A 16,519-nucleotide genomic window follows, 5' to 3' on the forward strand; every position below is an offset into this window, starting at 1 on the left:
CTCTCTCTCTCTCTGCAGGAAGTTTTGTCAGAGTTAGATGGATTCAGGGACTTTGTGTTTGTCATCACTAGCATTTTACGTATACTGGTGATAGGTAAGCATGTCACTTTGCCAAATCCCTTGCAGGCTACTAGGGCTTCCGTGACCCACCAGTGGAGTTGCTTTTGGATCAGGAACAGAACTTCTCAATACAGTGTAAAAAAAGAAAGAAAATAAATTATATATATTGTTCCTTAACAATACACAATTCCATATTTCAGTCTTCAAACATACATTACTAATGACCAAATGAAACAGATGAGGCATGTCAACATCATACATATTCTACATCACAAACATAACACATTTTATAATACCATTCAAAATAATATTACAATTCACCCGCTGTGAATATCTGTTGTCAGTCACAAATAGTGAATGGAATTGTATTGAAAATACATTGATTATGTTGTAACCCTCGCCTTATAATTGTGTCAAGAAAGTAGGCCTATGCATGCACGTTTTTCCTCTAGCCTGGCTGCCCCATACTGGTTTACTCAGTTCTGTCCTTTGTTCTCTGTTCAGTTAGGTATGTTTTTTATACTGTCATTCCATTCTATTCTGTTCAACATTATACTGTGCTTACTATCATATCATATTGCATTAATAGGAGCAGTGTACCTGCTCTATCATGCTGTGATCCAGGACTCTATCACCTGGTCTGACTTCAACCTGCAGGGTGATGATGGGGATTGGGAACTGCTGGAGATAGGACTGGGCCTGTTCTTCTTACAGGTAGGTGGCTGAAGACAGACAGACAGACAGACAGACAGACAGACAGACAGACAGACAGACAGACTGACTAATGACTGACAGACTGTCAGACTGACTGACTGACTGACTAATCGGTCGATCGTCGACCGACCGACCGACCGACCGATTGATCGATCGATTGATTTCCCTTCATCTCAGGCATTCTGCTCAGCAGCATGTCATTGGTTTGGAGTGGTGGCATGTAAGATCCATTCAGTCAGGATGAGTTTTGCTCTGCCAGTAACCAGCACTGGGCCTACAGTGCTGTTTGTGGGGCTTATTCTCTTCCTAACCCAAGCCAAAGAACTGGATGATGGACACAAGTACGAAAGCATCACGGGTGAGTTGTGATCTATTCATTTGCATGTTTATTGTTTATGTATGCTTTAATTGTGTTTAACTCTTTAATTTAGTTTGTTTTATGGAGAATGTTGTTGGAAAGCTGCCAAAACACTAACAATCAACATCATCTCGTGGTTGGAAATTTATTGAAAAATTGTTATTATTATTATTATCTATTCCCAGAGTTTTGTGACAGCCTGGTCTATATCAGTCATAAGAACACCACTCCAGTGGTCCTGTTAGAGATCACCAGGAGCATCTGTCGAACCTCTCTTAACAGGTCTGTGTGCGTGTGTGCTTGTGTGCGTGTGTGCTTGCGTGCGTGCGTGCAAAATTATCCATGGTGGTAAAGCATACATGTTGGTGTGTGTGCATGGGGCAGTGAGTTAATTGGTGTTTGTTTCACAAAATAAAATGGATTGATGTATTGATAAATGCATTCGATACATACAGCTCCTACCTTCAATGGCCCTTTTCCATGTTGGCCCTGGAGGGAGTGTGTATGTGGTTGGGCTTCGTCACATGTACCTACTACGTCTGGAAGATCAAGGTATACACACACACGCACGCACGCACGCACGCACGCACGCACACACGCACGCACGCACACACACATAAACTCTACACATTATGGAAGATTGTATAGCTGGGTCACAGATCACCAACCCATCTAAATCAAGTAAGCATTTTTACTATATAGATCTCGGTGAGACACGTGGTGGGGTCTACTGGTGGTTACTATTAGACGCGCAGAATAACAAGTGTGTTTCTGTACATCTCTCAGGTCCAACGTATAGAGAGAACCTCTCAGCTGTTTGTTCGTCGTCTCTATGAGTCATCGTTCATCGACCTATCCCTGCTTCTCAACACAAAGATGAAAGTGGTCCGTGCCCGTAACCAGGAGAGGTGAGGCTTCATCATTAGTAACATCACAGAACATTTTCACATTGATTTAATATTTAACTAGAATGCATGTAGACTTCAGAATAACTCTCCTCTCCTCTCCAGCCATGATGACATAGAGAACTGTGTCATCTATCTATGTGCCACAATGTGGCATGAGACCTATGACGAGATGCTAAAGATCCTCACGTCCATGTTCAGGTTGGCACTACTACCATATTGACAACTACACGTCTGTTGGCTATACTAATCTCTCAAGAACAGATTCAGGGCAAAAGTGAAAAACGCTGGGGGCGCTGTTTTTCCTTTTTATTTGACGATGGGTTCCCAGATTATAGACACAAGGGATCGTTTCTAATCTTGATAAACTTAACTGACATTGCAACAAAACATGAGACATGTCTCCAAGTATCATCGGCGTCCTTCATTTTTCTTATATGTAAATACCACAATTTCCTTGTCTCAGGCTGGACCGGTACCGAGGCGATCCCAAGGAGGAACATAAAGACTGTTTTGACTTTGAGTGTCACATTTATGTGGACGATTCCTTTATGAAGGACAAGGGCTCAGGAAAAAGACTGGTGAACGAATACGTTAATGACTTGATCCAAGTCATCATAGAGGTTTACAGGTGAGATGTTCTGCCTGCCTGTGCATGTGTGCACATTTATGTGTGTGTGTGTGTGTGTGTGTGTGTGTGTGTGTGTGCGCGCGCGCTTGTGTGTGATCTGTCCATTTGTATTTGTCTATACATTATCCACCCACCCATCCATCTATCCATCCATCCATCTATCTATTCATCAATCCATTGCTCATCCATCCAGAGTTTTTACCAATAAAGAACCAGATGATGTGTCTATCATTGAGACACCCTATGGAGGCAGGCTGATGTGCATAATGCCAGAGGGCAACATGCTGTACATTCACCTCAAAGACAAAGCCCTCATCAGGAACAAGAAGCGCTGGTCCCAGGTACAGTATGGGTGCAGCATCATCCTAGTGAAGTGGAATGGAACTGTTCAGCAGTTTAAAAACAAAGTTTAAAATCATCTGTGTTCATTTATCCATTTGTAACTCTGTGTGTACATTTCTACTCTCTCAGAGTATACTGTAAACACTGAGGAAACCTCAACTGAAAGTAAACAGTGATTGTTACAAAGCAAGGACATACATTAATTTGTCCTGAAGTGAATTTTATTTCCACTGGTCATTGTTATAATCTGATGATCAATATAAATAATCCTATATAAATAATCCTGTATGTTATTTGTGTGTATTCAGATTATGTACCTGTATTATCTACTGGGCTACAAGGGCTACATTGTCAAGAACCCCCAGAAAATCCAAGTAAGGCCATTCTTTTTGTGTGTGTGTGTGTGTGTGTGTGTGTGTGTGTGTGTGTGTGTGTGTGTGTGTGTGTGTGTGTGTGTGTGTGTGCGTGCGTGCGTGCATGCGTGCGTGCGTGCGTGCGTGCGTGCGTGCGTGCGTGCGTGCGTGCGTGTGCGCATTTGCTTGCTTGTACAGGTTTGAGTACTTCTATATTCTAAGCACAAAAAAACAATATTGTAGTACCGCATCCCTATTTCTATGTCTGACTATTATTTGTCTCACCTGTGCCTTTTGTGCATGTACAGCATACTGCACATGTCATGCATTATGTGTGTATACTGTTTAAAAAATCAGGAGTGTGTTGCATGTACGTTCTGCACAGCGCCAGAATAATCCATGCAGAGCCAGTTTGATCTCTCTGGATGGAGAGAGTTTCCTGTTGCCTCAGTACGACAACGACACCAAGAGGAAATACATCTCAGACGAGAACACCTACATCATGGCTTTGGATGGAGACACCGACTTCCAGCCTAAAGCACTGATCCTGCTAGTAGACAGGTTAGTTAGCCAAACAATTATTAACTAACTAAGTAACTAACTAACTAACTAACTAACTAACCAACCAACCTATTGACCATCTGGATTAGTGACCAACTGAACTACCATCTGCTCCACATTATAATTATTTTACTTATTGACTGATGTGCTAATTACTACAGTTGATGTTGTTAATAAGGTCAGAAACATCTTAGTCAACAACACTTTTAGAGACACTCTCTCCTATAGCTTTGACCTTGTTGATAGGTAGGTTAGACAGTTTGTTTTGTTCTAATTAGATTGCCAGAAGGTAAAACAGCTCATCATTTTATTACAATTATTTACTTTCTTAGAGCAGTGATTAGCAACACTGCTAGTTGATATTGCTTGTTATCTATCCTGCCTGGTACAATTAGTTACTTGCATTCACCTGGCATCGCAGCTCTAAAGTCTAATCTATGCTTTGTTACACCGAGCCTTGTTCCTGATATCTAGTATTAAAAACACACCAGGTTGAAACATTGACTTAAAAAGTAATTGGTTTGTTTGTCTTTCACTTTGTTAAAAGTCTGTTATTGCATTTCTGAGTTAGTAATTCAGTGTGTCAGAAATAAAACACCTGATCTCCAGAAACTGTTTGTGATTGACAGGTTGAGGATGTATGATAATGTAGGAGCAGCCTGTGGTAGAATACACCCAACTGGCATGGGTGAGTACAAATGTCCTGTAACTACCTAAAGATCTACCGACCAAGATACAAACCAAGAAGCCTAATTGACCTACTTACCCATCTAAAATTAACCTACCTAGCTAACTTCCTACAATCGATCTACCTACTGTACCTGCCTACCTATAGACCTACCTATCTGCCCTCCTACCAACCTTGCCAACATATAGTACAGTATGTACCACCCGACCTACCTGCCTACCTATGTTCCTAACCAGGTCCCATGGTGTGGTACCAGAAGTTTGAGTATGCAGTAGGCCACTGGCTCCAGAAGACATCAGAGCATGTGTTTGGCTCTGTGCTGTGCAGTCCAGGGTGCTTCAGCTTGTTCAGAGGGTCGGCCTTGATGGATGACAATGTGATGAAGAGATACACCACAACCGCAACCAGGGCCTCTGAATATGTCCAGTATGACCAAGGTTGGTAATGCACACTGATATGAACACACACACAAAATCAATAATACTATGATTAAAATAAAGGCTCCTGAATGTGAGTTGTACAATAAAGATTGGTAATGAACACATGCACGCACGCATGTTCGCACGCACCCACGCACACAGATACATTTTCACACAACACAGTGTTGGATTCACACACACAGCCTATCCTTACCTCCCATTCCCTATCGCTCTCTTTCATTTGCTTTATCTTTTGTTTCTGTCCTTCTCATCTCTTTTGCTCAATGAGATCTCTCTCTCTCTCTATCTCTCCATAGGCGAAGACCGCTGGCTGTGTACGCTGTTACTTATGCAAGGGTGGCGTGTGGAGTACAATGCTGCATCTGACGCATACACCAACTCTCCACAGGAGTTCAAAGAGTTTTACAACCAGAGAAGGCGCTGGGGGCCTTCTACACTGGCTAACACACTGGATCTGCTGCACAGGTCAATAGGACGGCTTAATGCTTTCTGTTATTATCCAAACCTGTGTCCCAAGCATATCTCGGGCACCGTCCGCCCAACCGACTTCAACCTTGCGTGTCACTGAATCTGTGTGTGTGTGTGTGTGTGTGTGTGTGGGGGGGGCCAACCCGGGGGGGCCAACCCGGGGGGGCCAACCCAACCCATTGGCTTCACGGATTGCTCAGGGACACATAGACATTATACGGTTGTTGTTATTATAGACTATCATTATGGTCGTGATTTGTATTCCAGTGGTGCGGAGACCGTGAAGAGGAACACCTCCATCTCCAGGCTGTATATCTTCTACCAGATGTTCACTGTGGGTTCTTCTATCCTGGGCCCTGCCTCTGTGACGCTAATGATAGCAGGTACAGTAGCTTCAGTTCTCTGCTATGAAACGTCTGCGCTGTGACCCGCCTCTGTGTCCCTATTATCTGTTGTGCTCTCTTCTTTATCGTTGCCATGCCAATTAGGTCTTAGCCAATCTCGGAACCCAGAGACAACTGAAAAGGAAAAACAGCAACCTCTGCTGTTCGTTCCTCCTCAGTTATACTCTGGGACAATGCCGACGTAGCACCAGTGCGCAAGGAAACCGGGGTTTAAGTCTGCCTTCACCGCCCACTCCCACACAGTGTGTACACGTTCTGACGAACCTTCAGGACAGATTCCAACGCAGTGCAGAATCTGTTCTTGAGAGATTAGGTCTTAGCTAGGTCTACAAGGAAGGAGTCTATACTCTATGCTCTTAACAAACTTGTTTTCCTAATTTGTAGTTGCTAAGGGAACAGGTGTCACTTTTAAGTTTTCTTTTTACTTACAAAATGTTCTTACAAAATGCCTCAAATCATGAACGCAGCGTGCAAATTCCGTGAAATTTTGCACGCACATTCCCACTAGGCCGTGGAAGAAATGCCACCCTTTTCACATTGGCCTGTTATAGCACCACGAGCCTTTCTAATTCTCTCTGTCTGTCTGTCTGTCTGTCTGTCTGTCTGTCTGTCTGTCTGCCTGCCTGCCTGCCTGCCTGCCTGCCTGCCTGCCTGCCTGCCTGCCTGCCTGCCTGCCTGCCTGTCTGTCTGTCTGTCTGTCTGTCTGTCTGTCCGTCTATCCATCTATCTATCTATTATCTCTTATTGTCTCTCCCTCCTTCCCTCGCTCTCAGGTGCATTCCAGTTTGTTTTTAAGATGGCTGGTACTATCTCCATCCTCGTCTCATGCATTCCTCCGGTGTTCTACATAATCATCTGCTTTGTGACCAAGGCCAACACCCAGATAACCATCGCTGCCATTATGAGTGTTCTCTATGCATTCCTCATGACTGCATCATTCTTCTCCATCATCGGTGGGTAAACAGACATTCCCTTTTTTGTTTTTGTTTTCTTAATCACCAGTAGCATCCCCCTCCCTCCAATCATTGTTGGCATCACGGTACATAATAAATAATGTATATTATTTTTGTGACCAAATTTCTTGCCTTATTTAATGTTATTATTTGGCAGGCAGACCGTAATATAGTCAAAATATTGTATAATCCAGGACCATGACCCTGACCCACTGTGCTTCTCCATCAATTCCAACCCACCACACTGTGTGGTTAGAAATGATGTCAAGACATCATTTAGTAATATGACGGGTGGGTTAGAAAAAACTAATCAAAACTTTTAAAAAATACTAAAATAGCCAATTTATTTTTAAATAGGGCTTAAGTGGTAAAACATTCAGTGCATCAGGTACATAAATAACAATTATAGCTGATAACAGAGACTAAAAGTTTATTTAAACATTTTACCTCCCAGGTGACATGGTGATGCAGGAAACCTTCCTCACCCCCACTGGAATCTTCTTGGTTTCCATGACCATCATGTACTTGGTGACAGCAATTCTGCATCCTGAAGAGTTTGGTATGATGATCAGATGTATAATTTATGACATATTCTATGATGTGATATATGATATAGTGTATAATAATATATTATATACAAATGATTAAATATTAATCACTTGAACCCTAGCATCCCTATTCTGGGAAGAACATTCACCGAAAATAGCCAATCAACAAGCTCACAACGCATTGCATTGCATTGCAACAGGTTGTGAGCTTGTAGATCAGTTGTTTTGGGCGGATATATTTAGTATTGCAGGAAAACTTGAGGGTGTTTGGTACAGAGCCCCTTGGAATCGTATTCAACTAAGTATAGATTTGTGATTAAAATATGAACTATGATACAATACATTAAATACACACATTCTTGTTTTATACTGTATCTTAGTTGGAGTTTTAGGTAGTTACAGGACATTTTTACTCACCCATGCTATTTGGGTGTATTCTACCACAGGCTGCTCCTACATTATCATACATCCTCAACCTGTCAATCAAAAAAGGAGATCAAGTGTTTTATTTCTGACACACTGAATAATTAACTCAGAAATGCAATAACAGACATGAACAAATACACAATGTAATATTTTCCTAGTTCTGTCTAGTGTCATTAAATATTAAATATCATCATGCTATGTTGTCCCACAGGAATGATCATCTACGGGCTGATGTACTTCATATGTATTCCCAGTGGGTACCTGCTGCTGACTATCTACTCTCTGGTGAACATGCATGTGGTGTCCTGGGGCACTAGGGAGACCAAGTAAGATTATAAAACATTGTTATTATATTATTATTACAATTTATGCTATTAAGTCACTTGAAGTTATTGGAAGTACATTGAGATGAATATATAGTGCATAATTATTGCATATTGCATATAGTGGGCTGCATTCTAGGAAATTCAGTAAGATAATGTTTGATATGATCGATCTAAAGTAACTGTTCACCGGTCAAGATGTAAATTGTGAACTGGGTCTGTCTGTCTGTCTGTCTGTCTGTCTGTCTGTCTGTCTGTCTGTCTGTCTGTCTGTCTGTCTGTCTGTCTCTTTCTCTGTCAGATCTGAGGTAGAAAACAAGAAGGTCCAGAATATTCTATGTGACAAAAAATGTCAACTCTGCTGCTGGGACGTGAAGATAGAGGTAAACACACACACACACACACACACACACACACACACACACACACACACACACACACACACACACACACACACACACACACACACACACACACACACACACACACACACACACACACACACACACACACACACACATACAATATTGTATTATATTTCTTTACAGTATTCTATACTATTCAATAATATTATATTATATCCCTCCATAGGTAACCCAGGAAACTGAGAATCTCATGATTCAGCAGATCACTGCAGCAACAATTGGCCAGAATGCACAGCAGGTACCGCCCCTTCCTGTCACTAGCCACGAAGTCATTCCAAACACAGAGGCTCCTGCCAGACCAGATACAGCAAAGGAAGAGACAAAGATTCATGAGACAGATAGAAAGAAAGAGAATGTGATGAAAGCTCTGAACTCATCTTCTAGCAGCAGGTAATCAATCAATCAATCAATCAATCAATCAATCAATCAATCAATCAATCAATCAATCAATCAATCAATCAATCAATCAATTACAATACAATGCAACGTAATTGTGAGGTTGTAGCTATTATCAACTATTTCCGGCGAGATATGTGTAGGGGGGAAAGGGAGCATACCTACTGTAGTAAAGAGCCCTGGGGGACCCCAGTCAACAAAGTAGGGTCTAGTTAATTCATGTATTTGTATTACTGATGCTCCATAACGAAAAGGCATTATTCCACATTCGATGACTTGACCCCAAGTCTGTCAAAACATTATTCAGTTAATCTGAATGTCAGTTGCCAGTTAGACAATCAGTCAGTTCTTTGTGTCAGGACTGCAGATTGTCCCCATTTTCCACTACATTATGAAAACTCACCTCTTCAGGTTCTACCTCACCCTCAGTAGCACTGTTTCCTTGTATCACATCTTGTTGCCTATTTGGATAGATGCTAGGCTATAGTTGTATGGTACTATGCAGATGAATGTTGGTTAATGTTGGTTGACACATAGTACAGTACTGTTATTTAGATAGACATATACTGTTTGCTTGTTCACAAATGCTATCGCTAAGTATGTAATATAGAAAGAATGTTTTTTAGACAGATGCTAGGTTATATGTTTACCTGATATAGTTACTTTGTAGTACTTGATTGTTTCTCTTTGCGGTCTACTTACATACACTCATCATTTGTTGACTAGGGTTCATGCCACTTACTCCGATCTGGCACTTTGCAAGTTTCTCTGGATAAAAGTGTCTGCTAAATTCCTAAATTGTAAATGTAAATTGTAGCCCTGAAAAATGTAATGATGCCAATATTAGTGGATGCTCTTTTTCCTAGAACAAGCCCCTTTTGCATTGAAGTCTGTTCAATCCTAATTAAGATATGTGATTGATCTGATCCTGTGTGTGTGTGTGTGTGTGTGTGTGTGTGTGTGTGTGTGTGTGTGTGTGTGTGTGTGTGTGTGTGTGTGTGTGTGTGTGTGTGTGTGTGTGTGTGTGTGTGTGTGGTTCAGTGAAAGCAGTGACAGTGACAGTCTTAGAAAAGAGAAGCTGTCCCAGAGTACATATGAGGGAATACATACTGATGAGGATGACTATGACGAGGATGACGATGATGATAATGATGATGATGAGCATTTATTTGATGACCTTGAGGAGGCTGAGGTGGTTCCTGCCAGTGGTGAGAGACATGTTTAACTTAACCAATGAAATGTGAAACATTTCAATTCATTTAACTAACTGTGTGTGCGTGTGTGTGGGTAGACTGGGTGCAGCCAGTGAAAGAAGAGTTTTTGAAGAAGCTGACTTATGCCAACCTGAAGAGAAACTTACAAGAACACATCAGGTAAATGCCTAAAGGGTGATTTATACTTGGATATGTTAATGACTATTCTTACAGTATTTGGAAGATAAAATGGCAAAACCTTTTTGGTTTAAGAAATATAATCAAAATATATCACTTCAATTGCTTAACCGTAACTCTCATTTTACCTACAGTATGTGCGTGTGTGTGCCCGCTTGCGTGCATGTGTTTATGCATGCCCATAGACAGTATATTAGCTGGTGTCAACACACATACCTCAGAGAACCAAACAAAGAAGCTTGATTTATTGCATCATCGTTACACACATTTTAAACCACAGGCAAGTCCTGCAACTGGAATGATGAACTGAATTTTTACTTTGTCATGTGCTTCTGTCCACAGATACACTCTGCGTAACAAAAACCAGGACGATGTGTGTGAAGAGCTGGTCTTAATGCTAACAGACACTGTCTCTGGAGAGCTGAGTGGAGTGGGACCAGAGGACATACTGACAGACGGCCAGCTGGAGGAACTGCAGCACACGTTGAGCGAGCAGGTATATAATCTGCTGCTTCTACTGAAATACTGTTTCAGCTGCAGTCTAGAGGACAAAAGGCCTTTTGAAAAAGTGTCCACTTGAACAAATACTTATTAACCTTTTTCCCAGAGGAGCCAGTGGGGTTGTTTTCTGTTGAAATAGTCTGGTTACCGTTGCAATGCCAACTAGAAAGACAAATGTTTCACCTGCTACTCTATCTATGGCCGACGGTTTTATAAATTGCCCCGGTGGCCGAATGACTGATGATGTCGATCTCCCAGGCTCAAATGAAAACCAAGGTTTAGAAATACAGGAGAGGGGTGTCCGGGGGGGGGGGGGGTCGTAGGAGTAAAGCTCTTGCCCACCACTGCGGAGACTAGGGGTTTGAATCCTCCGTGGTGCATCTGGCTTGGCTGGGCGCTCAATTTAACACAATTAGCCATGTTTGGAGGGAGGGAAGCGGAAGCCGGGCAGGGAGGGTCATCTACAGGCTGGTCAGGGCACCTGTTCAGCAAGGAGCTGAACTGAGAGGAATAGCGTGTTCCTCCGCATGCATTCCATCCTCCCGGTGGGGCTCCTCGGGTGAAAATAAGCGGACTGGTAGCATCACGTGAACCGGAGGAGACACTCTCCCTAACGAACCAGCCAGTAGGGGTCAGCAGTATGACAAGGGACTGCAGTAAAAGGGATAATTGGGAATTTACAGAATGACAACATTTGGAGAAAAGGGGAAAAAGAACAAAATATTGAGAGGGAAAAGAAGAAGTACTTGAGAGACAGAGAGAGAGAGGGCGAGAGAGAACGAAAGTAAGTGAATGAATGAATGAATATTTGACATCTCTCCCCAGGCTCGTCGTATCCTGAAGACCAACAGAATGGAGAGATTAGAGAGAAGGGTGAAAAGAGCCATAGAGAAAACTCTAATCGCCCCGCAGGTGCAAAAGTTAGATGAGGTAAGATGTACTTTCAACTAGGGCTGCAACATTTAATTGAACAAATCAATTTAATCAAGTATAACATTTTTTAGATAATAATCAATTTGGAGGGGGTCTTTGAAAAATAGCAGATCCACAAGCTCACAACGTGTCACATCGCGATGTGGTGTGAGCTTGTAGATCGACTTTTTATGCTATTTGCTGTACCAAGAAGCATTTAGACCATAAGCGGTTAAACATAATTAGGATTTATTTTGTGTCCCTGATTACTAATAAACCACTTATCTACAGCTAATGCTCAACTGAATACACACATAATACACATGCATAAAAAAGTACATGCATGCTGTGTTGTTTGTATGACTTTAAATGCAATAGCATATATGGACTGTGAAGGCTGCAAAAGTTAAGGCTAATCAGACTAATGGTCGACATTAGTCGATTATAAAAAGATTTGTTGGTATAAAAACTATAAAAGAAATAACTGCTTTTCGATTATTCTATAATTGAAATATTTATCGATAGAATAATCACTGATATCAGCGGTGCTTTCAACCTCAGTGGCTCTGTCAGTGGGATGAATACGTCTATGGAAATAATCCTGTGTAGATTCCAGTATTCATTGTCAACACCAAGCACACTGAAGATTGTAACAAACACTTTGTGAACGACAGCAATTACATTTTTTGTAATCGCATTTACCTCTGCAAATTCATTTCTCGCCTTATTTTGTTGCTTTCCCAAGAACAATAATCAGGATATTGACTTGCATTGAAAAGAGTGATGGTGAGTGATAAGTGTGTTTGTGCCTAGGCTGAGAACGACTTCTGGATCAAGCTCATAGATCGCTACCTGACCCCTATTGTTGACACAAAGGCGCACTTGGATGAGGTCACCAAAGAGTTGAAATCACTACGCAATAAGGTCAGTGACACTGTGTGTTTGTGTATATATCAAAATAAATACATACATTCAATCATAATCCACATAGTTATGCAGAAATATTTTGGGTATCAGGTAAATTACAAACTCTCATAATAATGAGTGTGCCTTTGTCCACATCAGTATTCATGTCATAATTACAAAGACACCCAAAAGTTGCAGCTTTTTATGTGTAACAAACCAATTCATTGGTGTATACTTTGTGGGATTTAGTTTAATTATTTAATGGAAGCGTCCATCATCTAACTGTCTGTGGCATTCTTCTGTGTTGAGGATTGTTTTGAGTGTCATTGTCCCCCAGGCATTGTGGAGTAAATGGTTAGTTAAATGGATATACAAAGATGCACAGCACACCGGTCCTTGTGAGGTGCCAGCCAACGGCTTAACCCATTTAGATCTGAGGCCGATTCTAAAAACGCTTTCTAAATCCTGACCTATACATATATACTGTACATAGCAACAACAACCCCAAAAGGGGTTGCCGGATTGAAAGGTATACTCTAGTTACGTATAAGGGTTTCCGGTTATAGCCGCACACTCGTAGCTGCCGATGCTAATTTTATTGTGGACACAGAGACAGAAAGATTACCAACGTTGCGGACAGACTAAGCTGCCTTCTTCAGGGCCCCCTTTCTTCAGGGGGGCCCTGAAGAAGACAGCCACAATAAAACTTGCATCGGCAGCTACAAGTGTGCGGCTATACTCTTCTAGTATTTAGTTAAATGGACATAACATCAGGACCTGAGTTCAGAAGGAAGGTTTTAGTAATAATGCTCCTTCCACAGGGTCAGTTCGCCATTGATTTGTTTTGCTGGAATCTTTATGTTCTATACCGCTAATTAACGTAATTATCTGTCTGTCTCATGCAAAGACTTCATGTGTCTCTCCTCCCTGCAGGCGGTCTTTCTATATTTCATCATCAACGTGCTGTGGGTGGTAGCTACCTTCTTCCTGCAAGCCATAGGAAATGATGTCATCAGCATCAAGATCCCCAAGTTCTATCCAAATGGCACACAGTCTGATGAATACCTCAAGGTTAGCAAGAAACCATGGCTGAACCACCAGACAGATCATGACATATGGCCGATAATGATGGGAATGAAAAGCAATTTCAATATTCAATTTGTCTTCATCAGACGTTAGTCGTATTGTGAGAAATGTTTCAACAGGGCTGTCAGAGTATTGTTTCTTCAGCAGCACTGGTGTCTGTTGATAAAGACAAATGTTTTCATTGTTTAGTGGCTCATTATACTGCAAACTAATTGACATGCCAGTGCATAGGCTTTTTACTTAACACTGTGAGTAAATGTATAGTAAATAAATAACTAAATAACTAGGATTCCTTAACTTCCTTAAGACAAAGTCCTTAACAAACAAGAAGGGTTACAAAACGTCGTTTGTGCCAACTGCTGTGGAAATTTTAAATAAGAAAATGTTTAAATAGTTTAATCACCACTGCTCATGACCACTGTTGTTGTGTTAATGTGAGTGCATTTCTATATAGTATTTTAATGCACCTATGTATTTTTGTAATGTTTTATTGTTGTAACTGACTGCTGGTGTGCCAAAGACAAATTTCCATTTTATGTCAATTTAATGGACAATAAAGTTTTCTTTATCTTATCTTTATCTTATGGAATAATAGTAGCTTGACGGAATAGAAAATGTACACTTTTGCTAAATCTTTAGTTTGAACATGTTTTTATTTGATGTCATAACTCATAACATTACTTTTCTTGTTTGTGATGATGATTGACAGGTGGAGCCTCTCAGTCTAATGTTCCTGTTGTCATTCGCTGTTCTTCTCCTCATTCAGTTCCTGGCTATGTTGTATCACAGGTACTAGAACTAGACATACTATATACTGCGGTGGTTCTCAAACTTTTTCCTGTCACAGACCCCCAAATTAATATGTATTCAGCTGCGGACCCTGTTCTTATATAGCTCTATGGCAGACGCCCATCTGAAAATATTTTGTGCCAGGGACCCCCATACAAGAATTGTGTTGTTAAAATGTTTTCACATTTATTCAAGATTCTTTTGAAAATGAGTTATACTTGTTAAACTGATTTTGATGTTATATATTAACTCATTTTGCTTTGGGCAGAAATTAGGCCTCAAAGTCTGGATAGAAATGATGCGTTTAAGAAGGAAACATTATTCTCTTCACCTGAAATTGAGGTTTGGGTTAAATGTTTAATGGTTTTTAGCTCTGAAATTAGCTTAACAAATGTATTTCATCTGTGCTAAATATTTTCCTTCCCACTGGATGAGGATAGATTTTGATTATTTGTGCCTAACCCCATCCTATTTTTAAGGAATATGCCTCATCGTCATTGCATTTTGATTCAAAATGTGTATTCTTGTGTGTATACTGTGTATAATCGCCTCTATTCCACTTGTCCTCTCTCTATTTCTTTCTAGGGTCTACACTCTGATCCACGTAGTATCTTATCGCAGCACAGAGAAAGACTACAAGGAGAGGGAAGACGTAAGTGACACACCTGTACACACACACACACACACACACACACACACACACACACACACACACACACACACACACACACACACACTAATGCTGTTTTAACTTTGAATGTATGTGTTGTCTAGGAGGATGATGATGGAATGATTATAGAGAACCAGATAGCCAACGGATTGGTTATCACCGGGGATGACTTGCAAATGTAGTCAACAGCAACCAACTGTAACCATCAACAACACATTTAATGGCATTACATTATTTGTAACTATTTAGCAACCAGTTGCCTGTAACCAGTGGAAAAGCATGGGAATTCATTTGTACTGAGAAATTGTGTCAGTTTTGATGTATTTATAATGTAAATTACAATTTATTTTTATAATTTAATTGCATACAAATGGTACAGAACAGCCTCATAGCATTGTTTTCATATTGATTTGTTCAGATGTCAAATGGTAACTAGTGGGCAGGTACATTTCTGTTTTCCCTTGAATAACTTACATACAATGTAATCATATGCTTTTTCCCCCCATTTAAAAAAAAAACTTATTTCAGTTTCAATGATGAAAATCAACTTCACATCACTATTTAGAAAAAGTAAACATTTACAGAGTAAACACTTAAGCATAATGAAATGTTCCATACTGAAATGTTTGAAGGAAAGGCACCATATTTAAACTGTCTAGTGTATAGTGTGTTTACATTGGACCCGAAGGCTTCTATAATGTCTTTAGTGAAGTGACCATTTGAATGTATTTAAACTGATGCTTATTTGAATTAGTATTTAATCTTAATTTAGAGAGGTTATGAATTGATAGCAGAACTCCTCCTAGAGACAGTACTACTACGACTGCTGCTTTTCAAGAGGCTTGCAGTTACTCCAAGTTGCAACTCTGGATCAAAACCTATACAGTAACTGCATGTCAATTCCTAGTATGTGGCCAGCTGATGAAATGATGCTACAAATGTGTCTCAACAGCAGGATAACTTAAATGTTTTACATTGAATGAAATTGCACATACAGTAATTAACCAGCTAAACCCTTAGTTGACCGGAGTCCCCCCAGGGGTCTACTAGGCCCCCTTGTAAGCTTGTAGATCTGCCATTTCTGTTCACCCCAGAATAGAGACGCTAGGTTAAGGTCTAACTCCATATAAGTTGGTCAAGGTCTAACTCAAGATAAGGAGCTTCTAGAAACATCTTTACAACCCTATTATAAGTACTGCATACCTGTGTATATGAATGAATGGAATTATCGAAATAATACGAATATGCTGTAACAATGAAAACTGAACC

General features: G+C 40.6%; 1 protein-coding gene across 1 annotated transcript in view; it reads left to right on the forward strand.

Annotated features, from left to right (window-relative positions):
• Window positions 1-15,432, forward strand: part of chs1 (chitin synthase 1) — a gene marked incomplete at both ends in the record, with an annotated part of 29,598 nt that extends 14,166 nt beyond the window's left edge. Inside the window, 29 exons of the mRNA XM_084055139.1 lie at window positions 19-94; window positions 650-774; window positions 952-1,132; window positions 1,318-1,414; window positions 1,588-1,684; window positions 1,919-2,040; window positions 2,143-2,238; window positions 2,504-2,668; window positions 2,862-3,009; window positions 3,319-3,384; window positions 3,749-3,924; window positions 4,554-4,612; window positions 4,849-5,049; window positions 5,349-5,517; window positions 5,788-5,903; window positions 6,698-6,877; window positions 7,332-7,436; window positions 8,063-8,177; window positions 8,476-8,557; window positions 8,766-8,989; window positions 10,064-10,203; window positions 10,287-10,368; window positions 10,729-10,882; window positions 11,713-11,817; window positions 12,613-12,723; window positions 13,639-13,776; window positions 14,501-14,580; window positions 15,166-15,232; window positions 15,355-15,432. Of these exons, the coding sequence (XP_083911265.1) occupies window positions 19-94; window positions 650-774; window positions 952-1,132; window positions 1,318-1,414; window positions 1,588-1,684; window positions 1,919-2,040; window positions 2,143-2,238; window positions 2,504-2,668; window positions 2,862-3,009; window positions 3,319-3,384; window positions 3,749-3,924; window positions 4,554-4,612; window positions 4,849-5,049; window positions 5,349-5,517; window positions 5,788-5,903; window positions 6,698-6,877; window positions 7,332-7,436; window positions 8,063-8,177; window positions 8,476-8,557; window positions 8,766-8,989; window positions 10,064-10,203; window positions 10,287-10,368; window positions 10,729-10,882; window positions 11,713-11,817; window positions 12,613-12,723; window positions 13,639-13,776; window positions 14,501-14,580; window positions 15,166-15,232; window positions 15,355-15,432 (3,555 nt within the window). The remainder of the gene's footprint in view (window positions 1-18; window positions 95-649; window positions 775-951; window positions 1,133-1,317; window positions 1,415-1,587; window positions 1,685-1,918; window positions 2,041-2,142; window positions 2,239-2,503; window positions 2,669-2,861; window positions 3,010-3,318; window positions 3,385-3,748; window positions 3,925-4,553; window positions 4,613-4,848; window positions 5,050-5,348; window positions 5,518-5,787; window positions 5,904-6,697; window positions 6,878-7,331; window positions 7,437-8,062; window positions 8,178-8,475; window positions 8,558-8,765; window positions 8,990-10,063; window positions 10,204-10,286; window positions 10,369-10,728; window positions 10,883-11,712; window positions 11,818-12,612; window positions 12,724-13,638; window positions 13,777-14,500; window positions 14,581-15,165; window positions 15,233-15,354) is intronic.
• Between the last annotated feature and the right edge of the window lie 1,087 nt (window positions 15,433-16,519).

The sequence above is a fragment of the Gymnoscopelus microlampas genome (genome assembly GCF_963454915.1).
Source record: "Gymnoscopelus microlampas genome assembly, chromosome: 1".
NCBI lineage: Eukaryota > Metazoa > Chordata > Actinopteri > Myctophiformes > Myctophidae > Gymnoscopelus > Gymnoscopelus microlampas.